The sequence below is a fragment of the Bombina bombina genome, chromosome 1 (assembly GCF_027579735.1).
Source record: "Bombina bombina isolate aBomBom1 chromosome 1, aBomBom1.pri, whole genome shotgun sequence".
Taxonomy (NCBI): Eukaryota; Metazoa; Chordata; class Amphibia; order Anura; family Bombinatoridae; genus Bombina; species Bombina bombina.
In genome coordinates this window covers 1,289,259,512-1,289,282,967 of record NC_069499.1, presented here as the reverse complement: position 1 = coordinate 1,289,282,967, position 23,456 = coordinate 1,289,259,512, and the positions used below count along the sequence as shown (strand labels likewise).

At 37.8% G+C, this 23,456-nt stretch overlaps 1 protein-coding gene across 1 annotated transcript in view; it reads right to left on the bottom strand.

Moving 5' to 3' along the window:
- Positions 1 to 23,456, bottom strand: part of SLC7A10 (solute carrier family 7 member 10) — a 171,221-nt gene that overhangs the window by 68,043 nt on the left and 79,722 nt on the right. The window contains exon 2 of the mRNA XM_053695063.1: positions 3,199 to 3,403. Coding sequence (XP_053551038.1) covers positions 3,199 to 3,403 — 205 coding nt within the window. The remainder of the gene's footprint in view (positions 1 to 3,198; positions 3,404 to 23,456) is intronic.

Here is a 23,456-nt window from a genome sequence, read left to right as displayed (position 1 = left end):
CATGAGCTTGTGGTGGTGCTGGTGGTGGGGGGACCTTGGGGCTCGGGGGCTTAGATCGGTTCCCCGGCAGCAAGGAGGCTTTTGTGGATGGGGCAGGTTGCAGATGGGCCGTTTTGTGTGTATGTGAGTACTAGAAGTGTATCTTTGCAATTTCTTGGATGACTTTTTGACTTGGCGACAATGACAGGGATTGTTTTGCTAAGGGTTGGATTGTCTGACTTGTATGGGATGCAACATCCTATGGTTTTTGATGAGTACTTTTTGGGGTTCTCTTATCTCTTTCTGTTCTTTATAAAAAATATGATATAAAATTTAATTTCACACATTTTAAAATGTATATTATTACTTAATGGGACAGTACATATTACAATTAGAATTAATGTAGCAAAAGGATCTCATACACTGTTATATATATTTTGTTATTTGAATAGGAAAATACATATTGGCACCCTTGTGGGTGGCAGGTGCTTATTTACCTCTCCTACTGGGCTTTACTTCATATAAGCTGATTTTGGATGGTCAGAAGACATACTCCCTGTCTTATAGACACAAAGCAGAATGCACACCTGCTGCTGCTCTGTAGTAATGTCTCTGGCACCTCAGTGACAGATTGTTCATGTGCTGTAGAGCTGCTATTATATAGAGACAGCTTCTCTTTACGTGCCACTAAATAGTCATGTAATGTTATGCCTGGTGTTATCACCATCCCTGAAAGGAGTTTCTGATCTCAGCTGCTTTACACACTGGTTGTTGTAAATCACAGTATTTATACATCAGTAACCATAAATGTGGTCTCCTCTATATGACCATGTCCTCCCATTTCAGCAATTAATCTTTAAGAGGACATTAAACTGTTGTGCTCAACTACAAAATAATAGTAACTACTCACTGTTGTTGCATTTCATCCTGCAGCTCTTTTCAAATCAATTTTCCTGTTTATTAGCTTAAAGGTCCCAGATACTGAAGCTCCACCTCTTCACACTGGACACCGCCATCTTGGAGCTCAAGTATTTTCCCAGCCTCTGACAGAAGCAGTGCACACTCACAGATCAGTAATATTGCTCACTGTTTTACAGCTGCATCTTTGCTTGGGGTTAGGGCGTATGACACATTGTTTGAGCTTTTTTACATTTTTGCATTTTTTACACAGTTTTACAGTTACACAAATATATTTAAAAAGCACTTTATAATAATATATAGCAATGCAGCCACTGCAAAAATGTACAGCTCCTGCTTTGTATCATGCACCCTAACCTAAAGCACAATATACAGTTGTCAAAAAGTCAACAACCTCATTGATATGTATATGCACACTGATTCTGTCACAGGCTGGGAGCATACTTGAGTTCCAAGGTGGCGGTGCCCAGTACAAAGAGGTGGAGCTTCAAAACAGTAGCTATTTGAACAGCCAATATGATTTCAGTAGCTCTCATCCTATTGGCTGATTTGAATTTCAAAAATCAAATCAGCCAATAGGAATGCAAGAGACGCCATTTTGAAAAGGCTTTCTTGCATTGAAGATTCAGTATACGGCGGTGACCATATGAAGAGGATGCTCCATGCCAGATGTCTTCAGGATGGACCCGCCCCACCGGAATGAAGATAGAAGACGCTTGGATGGATGAAGACCTCGTCGCCTGGATGAAGACTTCAACGCCTGGATGTCCGGACTTCAGAAACTATAAGTGAATCGTCAGGTTTTTTTTGGGTGGGTTTTTTTCTGGATTAGGGTTTGGGCGTTCTTAAAAGAGCTAAATCCCCCAATCAGGGCAAGAAAAAGAGCTGAATGCCCTTTTAAGGGCAATGTCCATACAAATGCCCTTTTCAGGGCAATGGGTAGCTTAGGTTTTTGTTAGAGTTAAGTTTTTTATTTTGGGGGGTTGGTTGGGTGGTGGATTTTACTGTTGGGGGTGTCTTTGTATTTTTTTTTTTCAGGTAAAAGAGATGATTTCTTTAGGGCAATGCCCTACAAAAGGCCCTTTTAAGGGCTATTGGTAGTTTATTGTAGGCTAGGGTTTTTTTTATTTTGCGGGGGGGCTTTTTTTATTTTTATAGGGCTATTAGATTAGCTGTAATTGATTTTATTTTGGATAATTTTGTTTGTTATTTTTCGTAATTTAGTGTTTATTATTTTTTGTAATTTAGTATTTTTTATTTTTTGTAATTGTAGATTTTTTTTTTTTAGTAGTGTTAGTTTTTTTAATGTGTAATTTAATTTATTTAATGGATAGTTATTTTAATTTTAGTATTATAGTAATTTTAGTTTAATTTATAGTTTAAACTTATGTTTTTTTAATTTCCCAGGTAAGTTTTTATTTATTTTAAAGATAGGGATCTTGTAATTTTAATTTAAAGTTAGGGGGTTGTTCAGTTTAGGGGTTAATAGTTTAATTTAGTTATTTGTGTTGTGGGGGGCTGTCAGTTTAGGGGTTAATAGGTTTATTTAGTGACAGTGATGTGGGAGGCCAGAGGTTTAGGGGTTAATAACTTTATTTAGTGGCGGCGATGTCGGGGAGCAGCGGAATAGGAGTTAATATCTTTATTATAGTGTGGGCGATGTTGGGGTGCGGGGGAATAGGGGTTAATAACTTTATTATAGTGGCAGCTGATTTGGGGAGCGGCAAAATAGGGGTTAATAGCTTTTATTAGTGGCTGCGATGTCGGGGACAGCAGATTAAGGGTTAATAACTTTATTTTGGTGTCGGCAATGTCGGGAGCTTTTCATCCCACGATCACAAGTGTTAGTTTTTTTCTAACACTCTTTCCCCATTGATGTTTATTGGGAAAGCGAGCACGTCAAAGCAGCGCTTGGATTTTGTGCGGTATGGAGCTCATCGCAAACATATCGCGCTCACATGCAGCGCTATGGAGGGTGAAATAACGCAACTTTTGTTGCGTTCGTTTCGCACCCTCTATAGCGCAAAACTTGTGATCTAGGCGATTGTTATTAAAGTTATTTGCTACAAATCACTGTCAATGTATTTATCTGTGAAAAACAACTTAAGACACAGTTATACTATTTTTTCAGTTTTGACAAAGCCTACTTCATATTTAATTAAAGTCAGTGTCTAGTGTATCCTTACTAATTATTATTTAGGTATATGAAAGTTCCACTTATATTCTGCTACAATGAACTCTGAGACTGTTATCATGTATTTGAACCAGAAAGTAAAGCATGGCTTGTGCTATAGTACTTACCCAGCTAACCCACCAAAAATCTCAGTGACATATGAATAATCACCTCCTGATTTTGGGATTGCAACTCCAAGCTCTGCGTAACATAAGGATCCGAGAGCCGAGACTCCACCACCAATAACCCAGATAATCAACGCAAGTCCTACAGATCCGGAGTGCTCCAGGACCCCTTTTGGGGAAATAAATATTCCCGAACCAATAATGTTACCTGGAATGAAACACAAATATGGGAAATTTTAAAGTTTCAGAGGAATCTATGCATATATATAAATGTGAATCTGTGTTTTCAGTCTCCTTAATTTTGTTTGTCTGTTAGTTTATGTGTTTGTGTTTGTTGAACTGTTTATGCATGTTATGTATGTTTGTATTAGTAATTATGTATACTATTGGTTTGATGACATAGGTAGAGAAGGGTATTAAACTTCATAAGTGATCACTCGTAGGAAATGCTGCATTTAAATAAATAAGTTGGTTTGTGTTTTCAAAAATTGTTTAGTGCCACCGAAAATCCGGTAACAGAATGATAATCCTTGTCTATGTGGCTTTTGTGCCACCTGTGAAAATCATTCTCATTTCATATTATGAAAAAATCAAGGCCTAGAATATTTCGGACTTACCCCTGATGGATATATATATTTATAATATGAGCAAAAGAAGGTACACTCACAGGGTCTTCAATAACAAATGTGTGTTTATTCCTACTAAACGGTTTAGTGGGAATAAACACCCATTTGTTATTAAAGACTCCGTGAGTATACCTTCTTTTGCTCATTGTATTTACCATATCAGGACTGCACCCGGGGCATTGGACTTTTTGTGACGAGAGTGCTTGACCCTTATGCTAGATTACTATATATATATATATATATATATATATATATATATATATATATAAAACTGTTGCTACAAGTATGCATAGTATACGTCATCATACTCAAACCACTGAAGTTGTACTGAAGATCCAAACTAATAAAGATATGTGTATATTACTTTCTATACCAGTCACTATAACATAATATCAACAGTAGCCTATGGCTGTCACTACTTTGTGCGGAAGGCCATGAAAAACCTGAAAAATATCTGCCTCAAGTAAAGCTAGCTATGACCATCATCACCTCCACAAATTAAAGGGACAGTCTACTTAATTTTTTCCATTGTTTAAAAAGATAGATAACACTTTTACTATCATTCCTCATCTTTGCAAAACCAACATTGGTCTAATAATATACTAATATACTTTATAACCTCTAAGTTTGCTTGTTTCTAAGCCCCTGCAGGCTGCCTCTTATCTCAGTACTTTTTATTAATTTTTTAGAGCCTGACAGTGTGCCCTATAGATAACATTGTGCTCACTTCCATGGAGAATGATAATGTTGATTTTTTACAAATTTGTTTTTATTGCAATTCAAGTAAAAATAATACAAAACACAAAAGAAAAAAATTATGGTTATATAATGTTACATGAAATATATTAATATAAAAAGGAAAAAAAATACTGACCTAACTTCAATATTAATATGCGAAAATCAAGCAATATTCAGTATATTTCTGAAAATAATTAATTGCAATGTAAAGTTTATACAAAACTTCTTAGGACTAAACAGCCTGTATACATTTAATCAGACTTCCATACTCATTTTTAACTTAAAATAACAAGGCAGTGTCCTCGTATAAAAGAAAAGAAAAGAAAAAGTATATGAAAAAAATCTCCTCTTTTTACCTCAATCCTCCTTCTTCACCACAGTGTTTAGCTGTCAAGGAGTGGATACAAAAATTGTAAATGAACATTGTGAGGAAAATTTTGTATAAATTATTTCCATGTTCTTATATACTTTTAACCCCTTAAGGACCAGGCGTTTTAGACACAAACTTCCCTAAAGACCAGAGCATTTTTAGCATTTTTGCCATCACTTCATTTAAACAGAAATAGAGCCTTGTTTTTATTTATTTACCTATCGAAAACTACTTTTTTTTTTGTAAGACAACCCAAAATATTGATCTAGACCCATTTTGATATATTTAATGCCACCATTTCAACGCCAAATGTGATCAAATAAAAAAATTGTTAACTTTTTCACAAACGTTATGTTTCTCACTGAAATGATTTACATACCGCTTGTGCAATCATGACACAAATGGTTGTAAAAGCTTCTCTGGGATCCCCTTTGTTCAGAAATAGCAGACATATATGGCTTTGCTATTGCTGCACACCACACTATTATTTTATTATTGCTAGCAGTGAAGGGGTTAATCAAGTAGCTTGTAAGGTTATTTTTAGCTTTAGTGTAGAGATTACCCACTTACCTGACACTTCCCACCCCCTGATCACTACCTAATCCCTCTCAAACAGCTCTCTTCCCTCCCTCGCCCCCCACTGGTCACCCCATCTTAGGTACTGGCAGACAGTCTGCCAGTATGCAATTTTAGATCTTTTATTTTTTTAATTATTTTTGTATTATTATTATTTTCTTCAGTGTAGGATTACCCCCTTACCTTCCCACCTCCCTGATCCCTCCAAAAAAGCTCTCTAACCCTACCCCCTCTAACTAATTTCCACCATCTTTGGTACTGTAGTGTTGCTACCCCCCTCATTTACCCCACCTCCCCATCTAAGTCTGTTTCCCCTTCCCTCTGTTCCCCCTCTCCACTCTAGGACCCTCTATTCCCCTTCCTTCCTTCTCCCTACTCCTCCCTCCTTCCCCCTCCCTCTTGCTCTCAACATTTATTTTTTCCGTAGTGTAGCGGTCCCGCCAATTCCTGCCCCTCCCTTCCCCCTCCAACAATGGGCTGCCCACCGCCTCCCTCCTTACCCTCCCACACTACCAATGATCAGCACCACCGTTACCCGATGCAGAGAGGGGCACAGAATATCTCTCTCTGCAACAGTAACTCTGCAGCTCTATTTTTGCACTACCCCACTTGTGGGGCATACAGAAATAGTGCAATCTCAACACTATTAGCGAGATCAGGGCAGAAAGAAGCCCAGGACAGCAGTGTCATACATGGTACGGTGCTGGTCCTTAAGGGCTTAACGACCCGCTCCGTATAGAATACGGCACTGGTCATTATGGAAGTTTTGAGAATGGCTTGTAGTTGTATTTTTTTCCACAAACTCCGATAGAGATTGATCTCTTTTCTCTTTCCATAATGAGAAAAGAATTTGTTTTGCGCACACAATAGCTAAATTGAATAATCTCTCATCAGTTTCACCACTAGGAGCCTCATAGAGAAAGAAAATATGAACTTTTTGCACAGTAATCTTATATTTCAGAGTCCAATTCAGCCAAATGCCAACCCTATGCCAAAATGTGTTGATTTTAGGATAGTCCCAAAGCATATGTACTTAATTTTTAGCTAGTAAAATAGCATTTTGGACAAGAATTTATATTACTTTTATCCCATTTGACCATCTTGGCAGGAGTTCAAACATCTCTGTTCATTAAAGGGACTCTAAACACCAAAAATTTTATTGTTTAAAAAGATAGATAATTCCTTTATTTACCATTCCCCAGTTTTGCATCACCAACACTGTTATATTAATGCACTTTTTACCTCTGTAATTACCTTGTTTATAAGCTTCTGCTGACTGCCCCCTTATTTCAGTTCTTTTGACAGACTTGCATTTAAGGCAATTAGTGCTGACTCAAATAATATCACGGGCGTAAGCACAATGTTATCTATATGAAATACATGAACTAACGCCCTCTAGCTGTGAAAAACTGTCAAATGCGTTCAGATAAGAGGAGGCCTTCAAGCGCTTAGAAATTGATATGATATGAAATTGATATGAGCCTTTTTAGGTTTAGCTTTCATTTAAGAATACCAAGAAAACAAAGCACATTTGATGCTAAAAGTAAATTAGAAAGTTGTTTAAAATTACATGCCCTATCTGAATCATGCAGAGTATGAGGCTTTGAAGGCTCTGAGAAAACTTTGTTCAATCATTGTCATATCTTCATTTGGAAAATCTTTAATCCAGACATTATGGGCCAGATTATGAGTGGAGCGGAAAAGGTTTGCGTGAGCGATAAGGGGTTTATTGTGGGGGTTTACACTCGCCGGGCTTGAAAGTGAACGTGATCACTTGAATGCAATTGCAATTTACGCTAGAATGATTACCGTCACTTCAGAGCTCTGGTTAACTGATTTGCAAAACTAAAAAGTTGCACGAAACACATAAAAAATATATAACAAAGTATAGTAACACTCATAATAACACTATCTAAAATAAATTACTTTAAAAAAAATATTGCACAAAAACGTTAGAAAGGCTCAAAGATATGAGGTCTCGGGTGTTAGAAGAAAAAAAAAAGCAGACAAAGTGCTTTAACATTGAGATACATACATATACATGTCTAAAGATGTATATGTGTATATATATCTATATATACTGTATATATATATTTATATATATATATATATATATATATAGATACACTCATAAAAATATCTAATAAAAATTATTTAAAAAAATTGTAATAAAGTTATAAGGGCTCAAAGATATGAGGTGTTAGAAAAAAAAAGGCACGAAAAGGGCTTTTACATAGAGATACACATCTAAATATGTATATATATGTGTATAAATATATATATATATATATATATATATATATAAATATATGTGTACATATGTATTTATGTATTTATATGTGTATTTATGTATTTACAGACATATATACACATATAAACACATTAAAATACAAGCGAAATGTCGAAAGAAGTTCAGCGCTGCAAACACGTGGAATACAAATACAATGTTACTATGTCAAATATACTAAATGTCTTTCAGATATGATAGACAAATGTTCTATCTATCCCACTGGTTCTATATGAACCGATATAAGACAAAGTCCGGTGAATATAAAAGTTCAACAATAGTAGTGCAATGGTTTGAATTGATAATACTAGGTGGAACTCAAATTACAACAATTGCAACAATGATGCTGGGGGATAAGTGGTATACCCTTACCAGAGGGTACCTCAATCTTATGAGGTAATGTCAGCGCGTCTGTATGGATTCTCTCCAGTCAGTCTTGGATTTTCCTCCTGTGTGTGAAGAGATCCAGGTCTTTACATTCGTGCCGACTTGTGTATGGTGCTTTCAATCTAGGAACTTCCTTGTTCTTTATATCACTGACTTGGTATCTCCTCGTAGTATGGTGGTTCCGTCTGTTTGTATTTCCATCAGTATACATCTAAAACATTGGGGCTTGGTTAGGAGTTTTTTTATCTCTCTCCTGAGCTTTCAGAGTATTTCTGACTTGGAGAGAGACACTTTGCACCTGAGACAAGCTGATAAAAAAACTCCTAACCAAGCCCCAATGTTTTAGATGTATACTGATGGAAATACAAACAGACGGAACCACCATACTACGAGGAGATACCAAGCCAGTGATATAAAGAACAAGGAAGTTCCTAGATTGAAAGCACCATACACAAGTCGGCACGAATGTAAAGACCTGGATCTCTTCACACACAGGAGGAAAATCCAAGACTGACTGGAGAGAATCCATACAGACGCGCTGACATTACCTCATAAGATTGAGGTACCCTCTGGTAAGGGTATACCACTTATCCCCCAGCATCATTGTTGCAATTGTTGTAATTTGAGTTCCACCTAGTATTATCAATTCAAACCATTGCACTACTATTGTTGAACTTTTATATTCACCGGACTTTGTCTTATATCGGTTCATATAGAACCAGTGGGATAGATAGAACATTTGTCTATCATATCTGAAAGACATTTAGTATATTTGACATAGTAACATTGTATTTGTATTCCACGTGTTTGCAGCGCTGAACTTCTTTCGACATTTCGCTTGTATTTTAATTTTTTTGTCAGTGTTAGGGGTACACTGTATCGTACTTGTTCAAGCAGCTCAAATACCTACACCCATTAAGCTTACAGAGAACATATACATCTCACCTGTATATATCTCACAGCTAGATGTAAAAATCTATTCACACTTTCTCAGTAATATATTACCTACCTTTTGGTGGAACAACTGAGCGCTGATCCTTTCTTTATATTTCACATATAAACACATAAATACATATGTAGATATATATAGACATATATAAGTGCATTGGAGCCGTTAAGTAGATGAAAACATGTAAAACATATTTATGCAATATTCCTATTTAAAAATGTGCTATACTCTGTATTTACTGTAAATATTTCACATGTTCTGCACATAGGAGAATATGTTCTATGTATTTTTAAATAGATATCCCTATATATATATATGTATATATCTAAACCTATATATAATAATCTATATATATATATATATATATATATATATATATATATATATATATATATTACATATATATATATATATATATATATATACACACTGTATAGGTATAAATACATATTTTACCAAAAACCATCAGATAGATGTAGAAATATGTAATCAACTGTAAGGAAAATAGTTCAAGGGAGGGTAGCCTCTGACACGGCGTGCTACACAGGGCAAATTATAACATGCTGTGGTTAAATATTCATGCAGCTCGCATATACACAGTGCTCTCAATACAAGTCCTGAACACTGGTTACTGAGGAGTGGAGTACCGTCCGTTTTCCTTCCCAAACGGGTCACAATTGCTACTAGCCCACCGCTATATCTAGGTAAGTCCCAAGAGGTATAAGACAGGAAAGCTGTACAATATTCAGGGCAAAGCAAGCACGTACCTCCGATCCGTGTGACACCCACCAGGAATCGTCCTGTGTGCACCAGTTTCTACCGTGTGGCTAGTGTCTCCGTCCATGACTAGGTACTGTGTAGCTCCCAGACAACCTCCCTAGTCAGTGCGGTATGTAGCTCCTCCTCTCCAGGCATCCCTAACAACGAGCAAGCTTTGCGGTCAGGATATCGCACACACCCAACACCTGTGCTCACTCAAAGAATGGCCACATGCAGCATAGTAGAAGAGAATACGAGGAGCACAGGTATGAATGTATTGCAGATAAAAATGTTTATTAAACAAACAAGTCGCGCATAGGCGCAAATGAGTGAGATAACACACAGAGCGGTAAGTCTATGACAAACCAAAAACAAACAGTGTGAGGGGGGGAAAAATAACCTCCCCGGGGTTAAGACTGTACAGAAAAAAATCTACTGTTGGAAGCAGACTGCAGATAGACAGGTATACGCGTTTCAGCAGATTGCCTTACTCATTACCTGAAGGGGTTAGTTCTGACGATACTCCAGTTTTGTTATTTTCTCTGAGAAATGCACAGGAGAGAGATACTATCCAAGTGGATTACAATAAAGTATTTTCCACGGATAAATCTCACTATAGTCTGGCTGCTCTGTTTGAAGAATTCTGCTAAAAGAAAATAAGCTGAGCTGGGACATAAAGACCCTAATCAAATATCAAGAATTGGGTATTATACCCAGGGGGCTACGGCTTAATAAATTCCCCACGTTTATCACTGATGATAAGGTGTTCATTGATCTTTGGAATGGTCATTTGACCACCTGTTCACTAAAATTGATTAAATTGATCTGTGAGTTTAAACAGAAGTCCCTGAATGAGCTAGCAACCAAAATAAAGGAAGGTCAGAGGGAACTGAATAACAGAAGCAAGGAGTCAAGCTATATTAAATTTGATACCACATTACAACAAATTATAGCAGAAGCTAAGATCCTATTACTTGAAGTGAAACACAACAAATACCTGCGAGACCAATCGGACTATGATTTGAATCGGGTGTATGTTTGGAATAAGAGGGACAGATATATGCTAAAAAAATATCAAAATAAAAATACTTATTTTCCCAACCAACAGAGGGGAAGAAATAAGCAGAGGCGAAATACAGGAAGAAGGGTCAACTTCTATGATAGTGAGGGGGAGCCATACAACGAGGGCTCTGGATCAGGTGGGGAAGAACTACCACCTAGGGAACAGGTGACAAGACCTAAAGAGAGCTCAACAACACTTCCACCTCCCATACTAAAGACCCAGGTCGCTCAATCGCACTCACACTACAGAGAAGAACCAGGATGTGTAGAGGCCACCTTGAGGGACACCAGGGAGACAGAGAATGCCCAACTGGAACAGGTTTTTTGGGTCCCCCAAAGAACATCAGATGGGGGGGGGGAGGAGAAACACTGGATCCAAACACACAGTTCAAGGACCAAAGGAGGTACCCCCAGAGAAGGGGACAACGAAGAGGCAACTACAGAATATTCTGAATCTTTCAAACCATGTGTTAAACAAATATGAGCTGGAGGTACTTAGTCTGGGACTGTCATTCACACCTTCTGCGGACATCAATCTATTTAGAACTCTTGATCTACTTGATGTTAACAAGCTAATTCGAAGACTGACTCTAAAGAAGTTCTACCATTCCCAACAGGGTGGAGAGTATGAGAGTCACATTTCCATTCCTGTAAATAGGTCCCAGGAAGTAAGGGGATCAAGGGGTGGGGAGGGACTTGATTTCCTAGAGTATTGTGACATCAGAGCCCTAGAAACACTAGGGGAAGGGGGTGATCAGATTGTTGGAGGGGCAGTACGAGCTCCATCCTTCAAATGCAAGTCTTCTTTTTATCCTTTACAAAATAGAGGACAAATTCTGGAGAAATTTCAGCAAAGAGTAGAGCAAGATCTCACCAAGTTGTACTATAATTCATAGAGAGGACAAAGATGCAATATGTCTATCAACCACAAGAGGGCTTTGGATAGCCTGGCTAATAATGATAGCATTGTGGCGAGAGCCGCCGATAAGGGTGGCACTATAGTGGTACTCAATGCAGACAGCTTCCGGGAGGAGGCATATAGACAGTTGGGCAATCCTGATGATTATGCCACTCTGACAGGTGATCCTACAAGGCTGTATCGGCGGCAGTTGGCCTCCCTTGTAGACGATGGAGTGGAACTGGGTTTTATAGATGATAATACACGGGACTACCTGATGGTGTCTAACCCAGCAATACCAACATTTAATCATCTGCCCAAGGTCCACAAGTCCGTTGACAATGTGCAGGGGAGGCCAATTGTCAGCGGCATTGGCTCCCTCTTGGAGCACCTGTCGGAGTGGCTTGATCAGGTACTGCAGCAGTTGGTGAGTTCCCTGTGGAGCTTTCTTTTGGACACTAAGCATGTTCTCAATCTCCTCTCCCGTGTGGAGTGGGGAGAGAATTTTTTATGGGTAACTGCTGATGTCAAGTCACTGTACACCTCCATTCCACACGAGAGGGGATTGGAGGCCATTCGTTTCTTCATGGAAAGACAGTATGGATCTGATTCGCCCTTTTTGGACTATGTAGTGGAAGTAACCCACTTCCTACTGAGCCACAACTACTTCGAATTTGAGGGGGATTTCTTTCTCCAGAGGCGTAGGACAGCTATGGGGGCAAAGTTTGCCCCCTCCTATGCCAACCTTTTCATGGGTTGGTGGGAGCTGTCCCACGTCTTTGGAGATAGGAATCCCCTCAAAGAATGTATCATCTGGTATGGTCGTTTTATAGACGATCTCCTGTTCATATGGGGGGGCAGTAGCTCTGACCTGCAGGCCTTTCTGGAGAGTTTGGATGATGAGGCCATGGGTATTTATTTTACCCATGAAGTGCAGAGTGATACTATCAATTTTCTTGATGTATCATTGACAGGTAAACAGGGACAGGTCATAGCCTCAGAAACCTATCGGAAGCCAATCTCTGGCAACTCCCTTCTGCATGCAGAGAGTTGTCATCCACAGGGGGTGTTCAAGGGGGTTGCAAAAGGACAGTTCATCCGCCTTAAAAGAAATTGTAGGGATGCAGCAGTTTATAACAAACAAGCGGATGACTTAGAAAGAAGATTTAAGGAAAGAGGCTATAAGAGCTCAGTTATCTCTAAGGCCAGAAATATCGTTAAAAGCATACCTAGGGATAGACTCCTTGAATCCTCCAAGACCAAGGAAGGGAGATCCAATCCATTAAGTATGAAAGATGATAAAATCACTTTTCTTACAGAATATTCTAAACAATATGATGACATTTGTCAGATATTGAGAAAAAACTTTGGCATGTTGTCTGCTGATGACAAACTGCAGGAAGTGGTAGAGAAAGGTCTGAGAGTCTCCTATAAGAAGAACAAATCCATAGGTAACATGATAGCACCAACCAGGTTGAGAAAGTCAGGTCAACATATCTCCTCGTGGTTGAGTTGCAAGGGCACTTTTCGCTGCCACCATCGTACTTGTGTGGCTTGCGAGAAGGTGGCCACAGGAAGCCAATTCAGTTCATTAATAACAGGCCAGGTGTTTGAGATAGATTTGTGTCTCAATTGCAGATCCACCTATGTGGTATACGTCATCAATTGCAAGATTTGCTTTCTTCAATATGTGGGTCTTACCAGCAGGGAGGCTAGGGTCCGTATCAAGGAACACCTTGCTGACATTAGGGCTGGAGTATTAACCACACCACTTGTACAACATTTTTCAGGCATACACTCTATGGATACAGCATCCTTCTCTTGGACCATCATATAGAGAGTTACCCCACTTAGGGGAGGACAGGAACTGCAGGTTAGGGGAAGGGAAGTTTTTTGGATTTTTAAACTGAGGACAAGGGTCCCAGAGGGCCTTAACTCTGAGTATGATTTGATCAACTTTTGGTGACCCTCCATAATTTCTCACTCTGTAGTGAGCTTCCACCCTCCTCTGGCCTGGGCTCCTCTCCTCCTCCCTCTTCCTCCCTCTCAGTAATGACAGCTTAGAATAGAGTATCTAGTCTATGGGGTCCCTGAGGTTCTGTAGCTAGGACTAGTGACCATTTCACACTCATGTAGACATATAACTTAGCCTCTATTTTCACTTATTTGCACTACTCACTAGCCAGCTCCATCTATCAGCTTTTAACATGCAGCCGTAGTTCTGAATTGCTAAGGTGTGACATGGTTGTAGCTTTAATTTGGGCAATAACCCTCTCTATGCATATGGTTAGTGTACTCCACATAATGACACTTCATTTCATGGTATTTAGTGAGGGACAGTTAGCTCCGTGAATGTCAGATGGTTAATGTATAGGTCAGTTCTCACACTATATGATACAAGCAGTGCATATTTCTACTTACTAATTTGTATGTTGTGTGCAAACTTTATTTACTCTGCTCTCTTAATAATCACTCTTATAGTATGCTTTATTATGTTCTATTTCAGAGTGTGTGGAAGCAGAAGTCCTATTTGAGCTGCAGGTGAACCGGTGATCAGAGTACTCTCCATGAAATTCACGCTAGAGCAAGACTGTTACAATTTGTGATAGTAATACTATTACATTATATATACATTGAGGTTGTTGATGAATTTAGATATCTTTATTATCATCACTGTATATCCCTTTATGTTTATGTATTTTATTTGAGCATCAGGAATTTATATTCAATACTGTATAATTATCGGAAATCTCTGTGTACTGTTTTGTAATCGGTTCCCGTTGGTGCTTTTTGTAAAGGGGTGGGTCCCTTTAAGCCTATGGGACTGCTTGCTTTTTAAGGAGCACGCACAAATGTTTTAATCAGGTAATGAGTAAGGCAATCTGCTGAAACGCGTATACCTGTCTATCTGCAGTCTGCTTCCAACAGTAGATTTTTTTCTGTACCGTCTTAACCCCGGGGAGGTTATTTCCCCCCCCCCCCTCACACTGTTTGTTTTTGGTTTGTCATAGACTTACCGCTCTGTGTGTTATCTCACTCATTTGCGCCTATGCGCGACTTGTTTGTTTAATAAACATTTTTATCTGCAATACATTCATACCTGTGCTCCTCATATTCTCTTTTAATATGTAGAAATATGTACCGGTATTTATGAATAAACAGAACATATCCTTCTATGTGAAGAACATTGGAAAGTGAAATATTCATATTTTCATGTTGGGTTAGTACACCTGAGAATATGCAATTGGGTTTGCGCGCGAGTGGGTGGTTATTTTTTTCCCATTTTTTTCTCCATTGACTTCTAAGGGGCGATAGGTTATCATGCACCCCATATTCTAAGTTCAGCTTTTTTCACTTGTTGGGTTAGCGAGCGATCGAAAACTGCTTATTTTCAACTCAACCCAGTGTACGCAAAAAGCTTACTCTAGCACAGCACCACTCAAGCGGAAGCGTTAAATAACACCCCACTTGTAAAAAAAATAATTAGCCCACAAAATCATGAATCATTCTACCAAAGGATTTTTTTTATTTTTTTTAAATCACTATAAAACATTACCGTACTTTGTGAAAATATATTTATTACTAATTTTATTCATAATTGTTATTTGCAAATGGAGACTGATCATTTACAGCAGGAGCAACATGATTCAGTTGAATGACAATTGGATTGTAGCACTACTGATAATTTATAGCAACTTTCATACAAAAAAAAACGCTACAAGCAAATTTGCATTGAAATATATGCAAATTTATGCAGCGTTGAAGCAAATGTTGAATTTCAAACAATGTGCATACATTTGTATAATTATTTTTCTGCTGTTGAGGATAGTGATTGAATTCAAAGGGTCTTTACAAGAAAAGAGATTGTTTAGGTCCCATTTTGTAGCTTGTGCCCCCTCCGTGACTTACATGTAGGGTCCGCTCTAAGAAGACTGAGAGCACATTTGTCAAGCAGTTACTACCGCACATTGAATAAAGTAAGGGTTTCTGTATTGCAATGAAGTTTTTTAATCTTCTCCAAGAGTTTTTGCTAAAAGAAAATCTTCCTTCACAGTGAGCGGAATCTCTCTATTATCTAACAGAAGTCTGTTGGCTTAGGTGGCAGAAGGTTAAAAGAACACCCCTGACATATTTAGAGTTTCTTCTTTCCCCCAGGCAACCACCCTTAGAATTAATGTGCCCTTTTTCCAAGTGCTCCCTGCTTGGCATGCAGATCTGCCGCCAGACATTCACACTAGCACTAGCAAAAAGTGAGCCAATACCGACAGTCAAGCAGAGTTTACCCCTTCAATGCCTAAAACAAAAGCAGGGTGAGTGACAAATTTGCAGGGAGATAGTAATCTGCTTTAACTAGAGTATTGTAATAACTAAGTTTTTTTTGTAAAATTACATTTATGGTTGGAGTGGATAATGTTAGAATACAATACTAGATGTTCTAGTAGTGAAATGTTTTTTTTTTTTGAGGAGTAAGGGAGGGTATGTGATAGAATCTTTTAGACACATTCTTGAGTTCACAAAGTTTGGGAGGGTAGACAATTTCAACGAAAGGGAAATATTGTATCAAGAGGTTAGTTTTGAAAATCTATTGTATTTTATGCAAATGAAGTGTAGTAGATTATTTGCATAACCTACAGGAAAAGGTGGTAAGCTCTAATCATAATTAAACAATGATTAGGAATAATGTCAGACTATGATGAAATCTGGCAGAAAATAGCAGTTTAAATTGATCACATCACATTAAAAAGATAATGTTTGACATAGTTACCAAACTATTGATAAGAAGCTGCCAACAGGCAGTGACATTTTTAGTGAGATTGTGGGGGCTCTATCAAGGGGCAACGTGATTAAATAGACACTGTTATGAGAATGAAAGGGACACTTCCTACAGAATTGTTTAAATTAAATGCATTCTATTATCAGTGTTACAGGGGTATAAAGTCCCAAACATTACAGATCCACGGATAAAAACACTGGTATCTGTGAGTACATATGATTGGCTCAGGAGCTGCAATGCTTGTGGTAATGCTTGTGTACTAACAATTTAGAGCATCAGAATCAGTAACAGAGCTAAACAGAGGACCCCCTAAAGTAACTCAGTAACAAACAATCTCCTAGATTACGAGTTTTGCGTTATGAGCTGAGCAGTGCCAAAGTGCAGTTTTTTCTCACCGCTCACTTATCTGCAGCGCTGGTATTACAGGTTTTCACAAACCCGGCGTTAAAAGGCAATAAGTGAGCGTAGAGCAAAATTGTGCTCCATACTGCACTCCAATACCAGCGCTGATTAAGTCAGTGGTGAGCTGGTCGTACGTGCTCGTGAATGATTTCCCCATAGACATCAATGGGGAGAGCCGGCTGAGAAAAAGTCTAGCACCTGCCAAAAAATAGTGTAAAACTCAGTAACGCTGCCCCATTGATTCCTACGAGGAAACACATTTTATGTTTATACCTAACACTGTAACATGAACTCCGAGTCTAAACACCCCTAATCTTACACTTATTAACCCCTAATCTGTCACCCCCGACATCGCTGACACCTACATTATATTTATTAACCCCTAATCTGCCGCTCCAGACATCGCCGCCACCTACATTATACTTATTAACCCCTAATCTGCTGCCCCCAACATTGCCGACACCTAGATTATATTTATTAACCCCTAATTTCCCTCCCCCCAATGTCGCCGCAACCTACCTACATTTATTAACCCCTAATCTGCCGCCCCCAACGTCGCCACCACTATTCTAAATTTATTAACCCCTAAACCTAAGTCTAACCCTAATACCCCCTAACTTAAAGGGACAGTCTACACCAGAATTTGTATTGTTTTGTATTGTTTTAAAAGATAGATAATCCCTTTATTACCCATTCCCAAGTTTTGCATAACCAACACAGTTATATTTATTTACTTTTTACCTCTGTAATTACCTTGTATCTAAGCCTCTGCAAACTGCCCCTTTATTTCAGTTCTTTTGACAGACTTGCAGTTTAGCCAATCAGTGCTGGCTCCCAGATAACTTCACGTGCATGAGCACAGTGTTATCTATATGAAACACATGAACTAACACCCTCTAGTAATGAAAAACTGTTAAAATGCATTCTGAAAAGAGATGGCTTTCAAGGTCTAAGAAATAAGCATATGGAACTCCTAGGTTAAGCTTTCAACTAAGAATACCAAGAGAACAAAGCAAAATAGGTGATAAAAGTAAATTGGAAAATTGTTTAAAATTACATTCTCTATCTGAATCATGAAAGTTTATTTTGGACTAGACTGTCCCTTTAAATATAATTTAAATAAATCTAAATAAAATTACTATCATTAACTAAATTATTCCTATTTAAAACTATTATATAACTACCTAGCTAAAATAAATACAAATTTACCTGTAAAATAAAACCTAATCTAAGTTACTCTAACACCTAACACCTACACTACAATTAAATAAATTCCCTATATAAATTAAATTAAATTAGCTAAATAAAAAAAACAACAACACTAAATTACAGAAAATAAAAAAACAAATTACAAGATATTTAATCTAATTACACCTAATCAAAGAACTCTATAAAAATAAAAAAGCCCCCGCAAAATAAAAAAAAACCCTAGCCTAAACTAAACTATCAATAGCCCTTAAAAGGGCCTTTTGCGGGGCATTGCCCCAAAGAAATCAGCTCTTTTACCTGTAAAAAAAAATACAAACACCGCCCCAACAGTAAAACCCACCACCCACACAACCAACCCCCCAAATAAAAGCCTAACTAAAAAAACCTAAGCTCCCCATTGGCCTGAAAAGGGCATTTGGATGGGCATTGCCATTAAAAGGGCATTTAGCTCTATTGCTGCCCAAAAGCCCTAACCTAAAAATAAAACCCACCCAATACACCCTTAAAAAAATCCTAACACTAACCCCCGAAGATTCACTTACCGGGAGAAGTCTTCATCCAAGCGGCAAGATGTCCTCAACGAAGCCGGCAGAAGTGGTCCTCCAGACGGGCAGAAGTCTTCATCCAGACGGCATCTTCTATCTTCATCCTTCCGACGCAGATCGGCTCCATCTTCAAGACATCTGGCGCGGAGCATCCTCTTCTATCAACGTCTTCTTCAGAATGAATATCTCTTTAAGTGACGTCATCCAAGAATTCTATCAGCCAATCGGAATTAAGGTAGAAAAAAATCAAATTGAACTTCAATCATATTGCCTGATCCAATCAGCCAATAGGATTGAGCTTGCATTCTATTGGCTGATTGGAACAGCCAATAGAATAGAATTCTATCAGCCAATAGGAATCTAAGGGACGCCATCTTGGATAACGTCACTTAAAGAGATATTCATTCTGAAGATGTCGATTGAAAAGGATGCTCCGCGCCGGATGTCTTGAAGATGGAGCCGCTTCACGTCGGAAGGATGAAGATAGAAGATGCCGTCTGGATGAAGACTTCTACCCGTCTGGAGGACAACTTCTGCCCGTCTGGAGGACCACTTCTGCCGACTTCGTTGAGGACATCTTGCCGCTTGGATGAAGACTTCTCCCGGTAAGTGAATCTACGGGGGTTAGTATTAGGATTTTTTTAAGGGTGTATTGGGTGAGTTTTATTTTTAGGTTAGGGCTTTGGGCAGCAATAGAGCTAAATGCCCTTTTAAGGGCAATGCTCATCCAAATGCCCTTTTCAGGGCAATGAGGAGCTTAGGTTTTTTTAGTTAGGCTTTTATTTGGGGGGTTGGTTGTGTGGGTGGTGGGTTCTACTGTTGGGGGGGTGTTCGTATTTTTATTTACAGGTAAAAGAGCTGATTTCTTTGGGGCAATGCCCCGCAAAAGGCCCTTTTAAGGGCTATTGATAGTTTAGTTTAGGCTAGGGTTTTTTTTTATTTTGGGGGGGCTTTTTTATTTTTATAGAGTTCTTAGATTAGGTGTAATTAGTTTAAATATCTTGTAATTTGTTTTTTATTTTCTGTAATTTAGTGGTTTTTTATTTTGTGATTTAGCTAATTTAATTTAATTTAATTTATTTAATTGTATTTAATGAAGGGAATTTATTTAATTGTAGTTTAGTGTTAGGTGTTATTGTAACATAGGTTAGGTTTTATTTTACAGGTCAATTTGTATTTATTTTAGCTAGGTAGTTATTTAATAGTTAATAACTATTTAGTAACTATTCTACCTAGTTAAAATAAATATGAAGTTGCCTGTAAATTAAAAATAAACCCTAAGCTAGATACAATGTAACTATTAGTTATATTGTAGCTAGCTTAGGGTTTATTTCACAGGTATTTAGTTTTAAATATGAATAATTTTGATAGTAATTTTATTTAGATTTATTTAAATTATATTTAAATTAGGGGGTGTTAGGATTAGTGTTAGACTTAGGTTTAGGGGTTAATAAATTTAGAATAGTGGCGGCATTGGGGGTGGCAGATTAGGAGTTAATAAATGTAGGTAGGTTGCGGCGACATTGGGGGAGGGAGATTAGGGGTTAATAAATAGAATGTAGGCGTCTGCGATGTTGGGGGCAGCAGATTAGGGGTTAATAAGTATAATGTAGGTGGCAGCGATGTTAGGGGCGGCAGATTAGGGGTTAAGAATATTTCATTAGTGTTTGCGAGGCGGGAGTGCGGTGGTTTAGGGGTTAATATGTTTATTATAGTGGCGGCGATGTCCGGATCGGCAGATTAGGGGTTAAAAATTGTATTATAGTGTTTACGATACGGGAGGGCCTCGGTTTAGGGGTTACTAGGTAGTTTATGGGTGTTAGTGTACTTTTTAGCACTTTAGTTATGAGTTTTATGCTACAGCATTGTAGTGTAAAACTCATAACTACTGACTTTAAAATGCGTTAGGAATCTTGTCGGTAGAGGCTGTACCACTCACTTTTTGGCCTCCCAGGACAAACTCGTAATACCAGCGCTATGGAAGTCCCATAGAAAAAAGGCTTTACGAACTTTACGTAAGTATGTTTGCGGTAAGGTTAAAAAAGTGTGCGGTACACCTATACCTGCTAGACTCGTAATAGCAGCAGGCGTAAAAAAGCAGCGTTAGGACCTAACACTGCTTTTTTACCTTAACGCACAACTCATAATCTAGCCGAATAATAATAATAATAATATGCATTCATGCTTCTCTGAATAATTATAATGAATGTATATATCTTGCTAGCAGTTGCACTGTACATATACCTTGATGAGTACACTGCTCTGTATAAATATGATGAGTATGTATACCCTGATGTATATACTGTTCTGTATATTGACAGAATATCTATACACTAATAGTGATTGTGCAGCACTGTATAATGATGAGTATCTATACACTAATAGTGATCATGCAGCACTGTATAATGATGAGTATCTATACACTAATAGTGATCATGCAGCACTGTATAATGATGAGTATCTATACACTAATAGTGATCATGCAGTACTGTATAATGAGGAGTATCTATACACAGAAAATGACAAAATATGCAGTACACAGTAGGGTACAATAAATTAATTATTAATGTATTCTCTTTTTCTCTATATGTATAGCTGATAATTTACTTTTGATGGGTTTCAAACAAAATTTATTGATCATTTTACCACCTGTCTACCCTACTTTTTGGCTTCATCTGACAACCTCATTTTTAACAATTTAAAGTGAAAGTAAATCCTAGCGTTTTACAAACACTAGGATTGACTTTTGAAACAAATAAAGGGTACTTTTATTCATGAAGTATAAGATACTTTATGTGGGAAAACTTTTATTTATTTTAACTGAATGCCGTTTTTAGCTGCAACAGCAGTCCACAGCTAAAAAAATTTTTGCAGTCCACAGCTAAAACATTTTTTTTTTAGCTGTGTGGTAAATCCTGCTAGTGCCCATGCTAAGAGATGAAAATGTCACCTCTTAGCAAACATTTTTTTAGCCGTGGGCTGCTGTAGCAGCTAAAAACGGCGATCAGTTAAAACAAATAAAGGAGCTTTCTACATGAAGTATCTTATACTTCATGAGTGAAAGTCCCCTTTATTTGTTTCAAAAGTCAATCCTAGCATTTGTAAAATGCTAGGATTTACTTTTACTTTAAGCATCAGGGGTTGATAATACCACTGCCCCTTGTAGTGTAAACATTTCTCTTTTACTTCCCTACTTCACTGTATTTACTTTCCCACACCAAGATGAACACTCATTGTTGTTCTGTCTCACACTTCACTAATTCCCATTCCTTTCTCTGACCATCATCTTGTTACCACATAACTACACCCACTGCTCTCCTAACTCATAGTCCCTCTAGTAAATTCAGAACTGTGAAATACATAAACGCTATCAAACCTTTTCTTTCCACCATCCTCTCTCTGCTGCCTTGAGCAGTACTGTCTCCCAATACATCTCTGCACTAACTTCAGTTCACCAACCATGGCTCATAAATTGTGTACCCATTCCCAACTCCGATATACCCAACTGACCAACCGCTTATTATCTCACCATTTTACCACCTGTCCATTTAATCCCAATCTTTAAAATTATTGACCTCCCTTTCATCTACTCTTATATAAATCCTTACAAACACATTCAGTCTGTCCCATCCCACTTGCACCGTTTCATAATCTCTTAAACATGCACTAGTCACACCTACACTGAGAAAACCTTATCTTGATCCTTTCTTCCCTTGCAATCACTGATTTATTGATCTACTCCGTTGCCTCAAAACTCCCTGAAGGTTATGATTTCACACCAATCTCGCGCCTTGCAATGCAATTTTAAGCAACTTTCTAATCTCCTATTATCAAATTTTCTTCTTTCTCTTGCTATCTTTATTTGAAAAAGAAGGCATCTAAGCTAAGGAGCCAGCCAATTTGTGGTTCAGAACCCTGGACAGTACTTGTTTATTGGTGGGTGCATTTAGCCACCAATCAGCAAGCACAGCCCAGGTTGTGAACCAAAAATGGGCCGGCTTCTAAACTTACATTCTTGCTTTTCAAATAAAGATAGCAAGATAATGAAGAAAAATTGATAATAGGAGTAAATTAGAAAGTTGCTTAAAATTGCCTGTTCGTTCTGAATCATGAAAGAAAAAATTTGGGTTCAGTGTCCCTTTAATATTATGTGCTAAGAAACAGGTTCTGTCAGACACATCCTGGGAAAAAAAGAGAAACATCTGCTCAAGGATGTAGCAATTAAAAATATGAGCTCAGACTAATAGATATTATTAGAAAATTTTGTAACTGCACCAACAAATTTTTTTAAAATTTGTATATGTTTTTCTTTTGAAAATTAGCATGTAGGTCATGCTCAGTGGAAAATTACACCATGTAATACAAAATGATTATACTAATTTCTAAAAGATTGGAAATGCCATGTAAAAAAGCAGATATGTTTGTTTGCAGATCAACAGTAAGTCTTCAAATTAATTCATAATACATTTCTACACAAACCGCTGCTTAAAAAAAAAAATCAGGGAAATATGTATATGCTTTCTCTGAATCTAGGAATCAGTTCTAAAACGTGGTACTCAGTGTTTTAAAGAAAATTAAGAATCCCGCTCCTGCTAAACTGATTTTTTTCACCTCTTTTTCAGTAGCCAGCACAGCCAATGTGAAACTGTGTTGCAGGGTCCATTAGAAACAATAGGCGA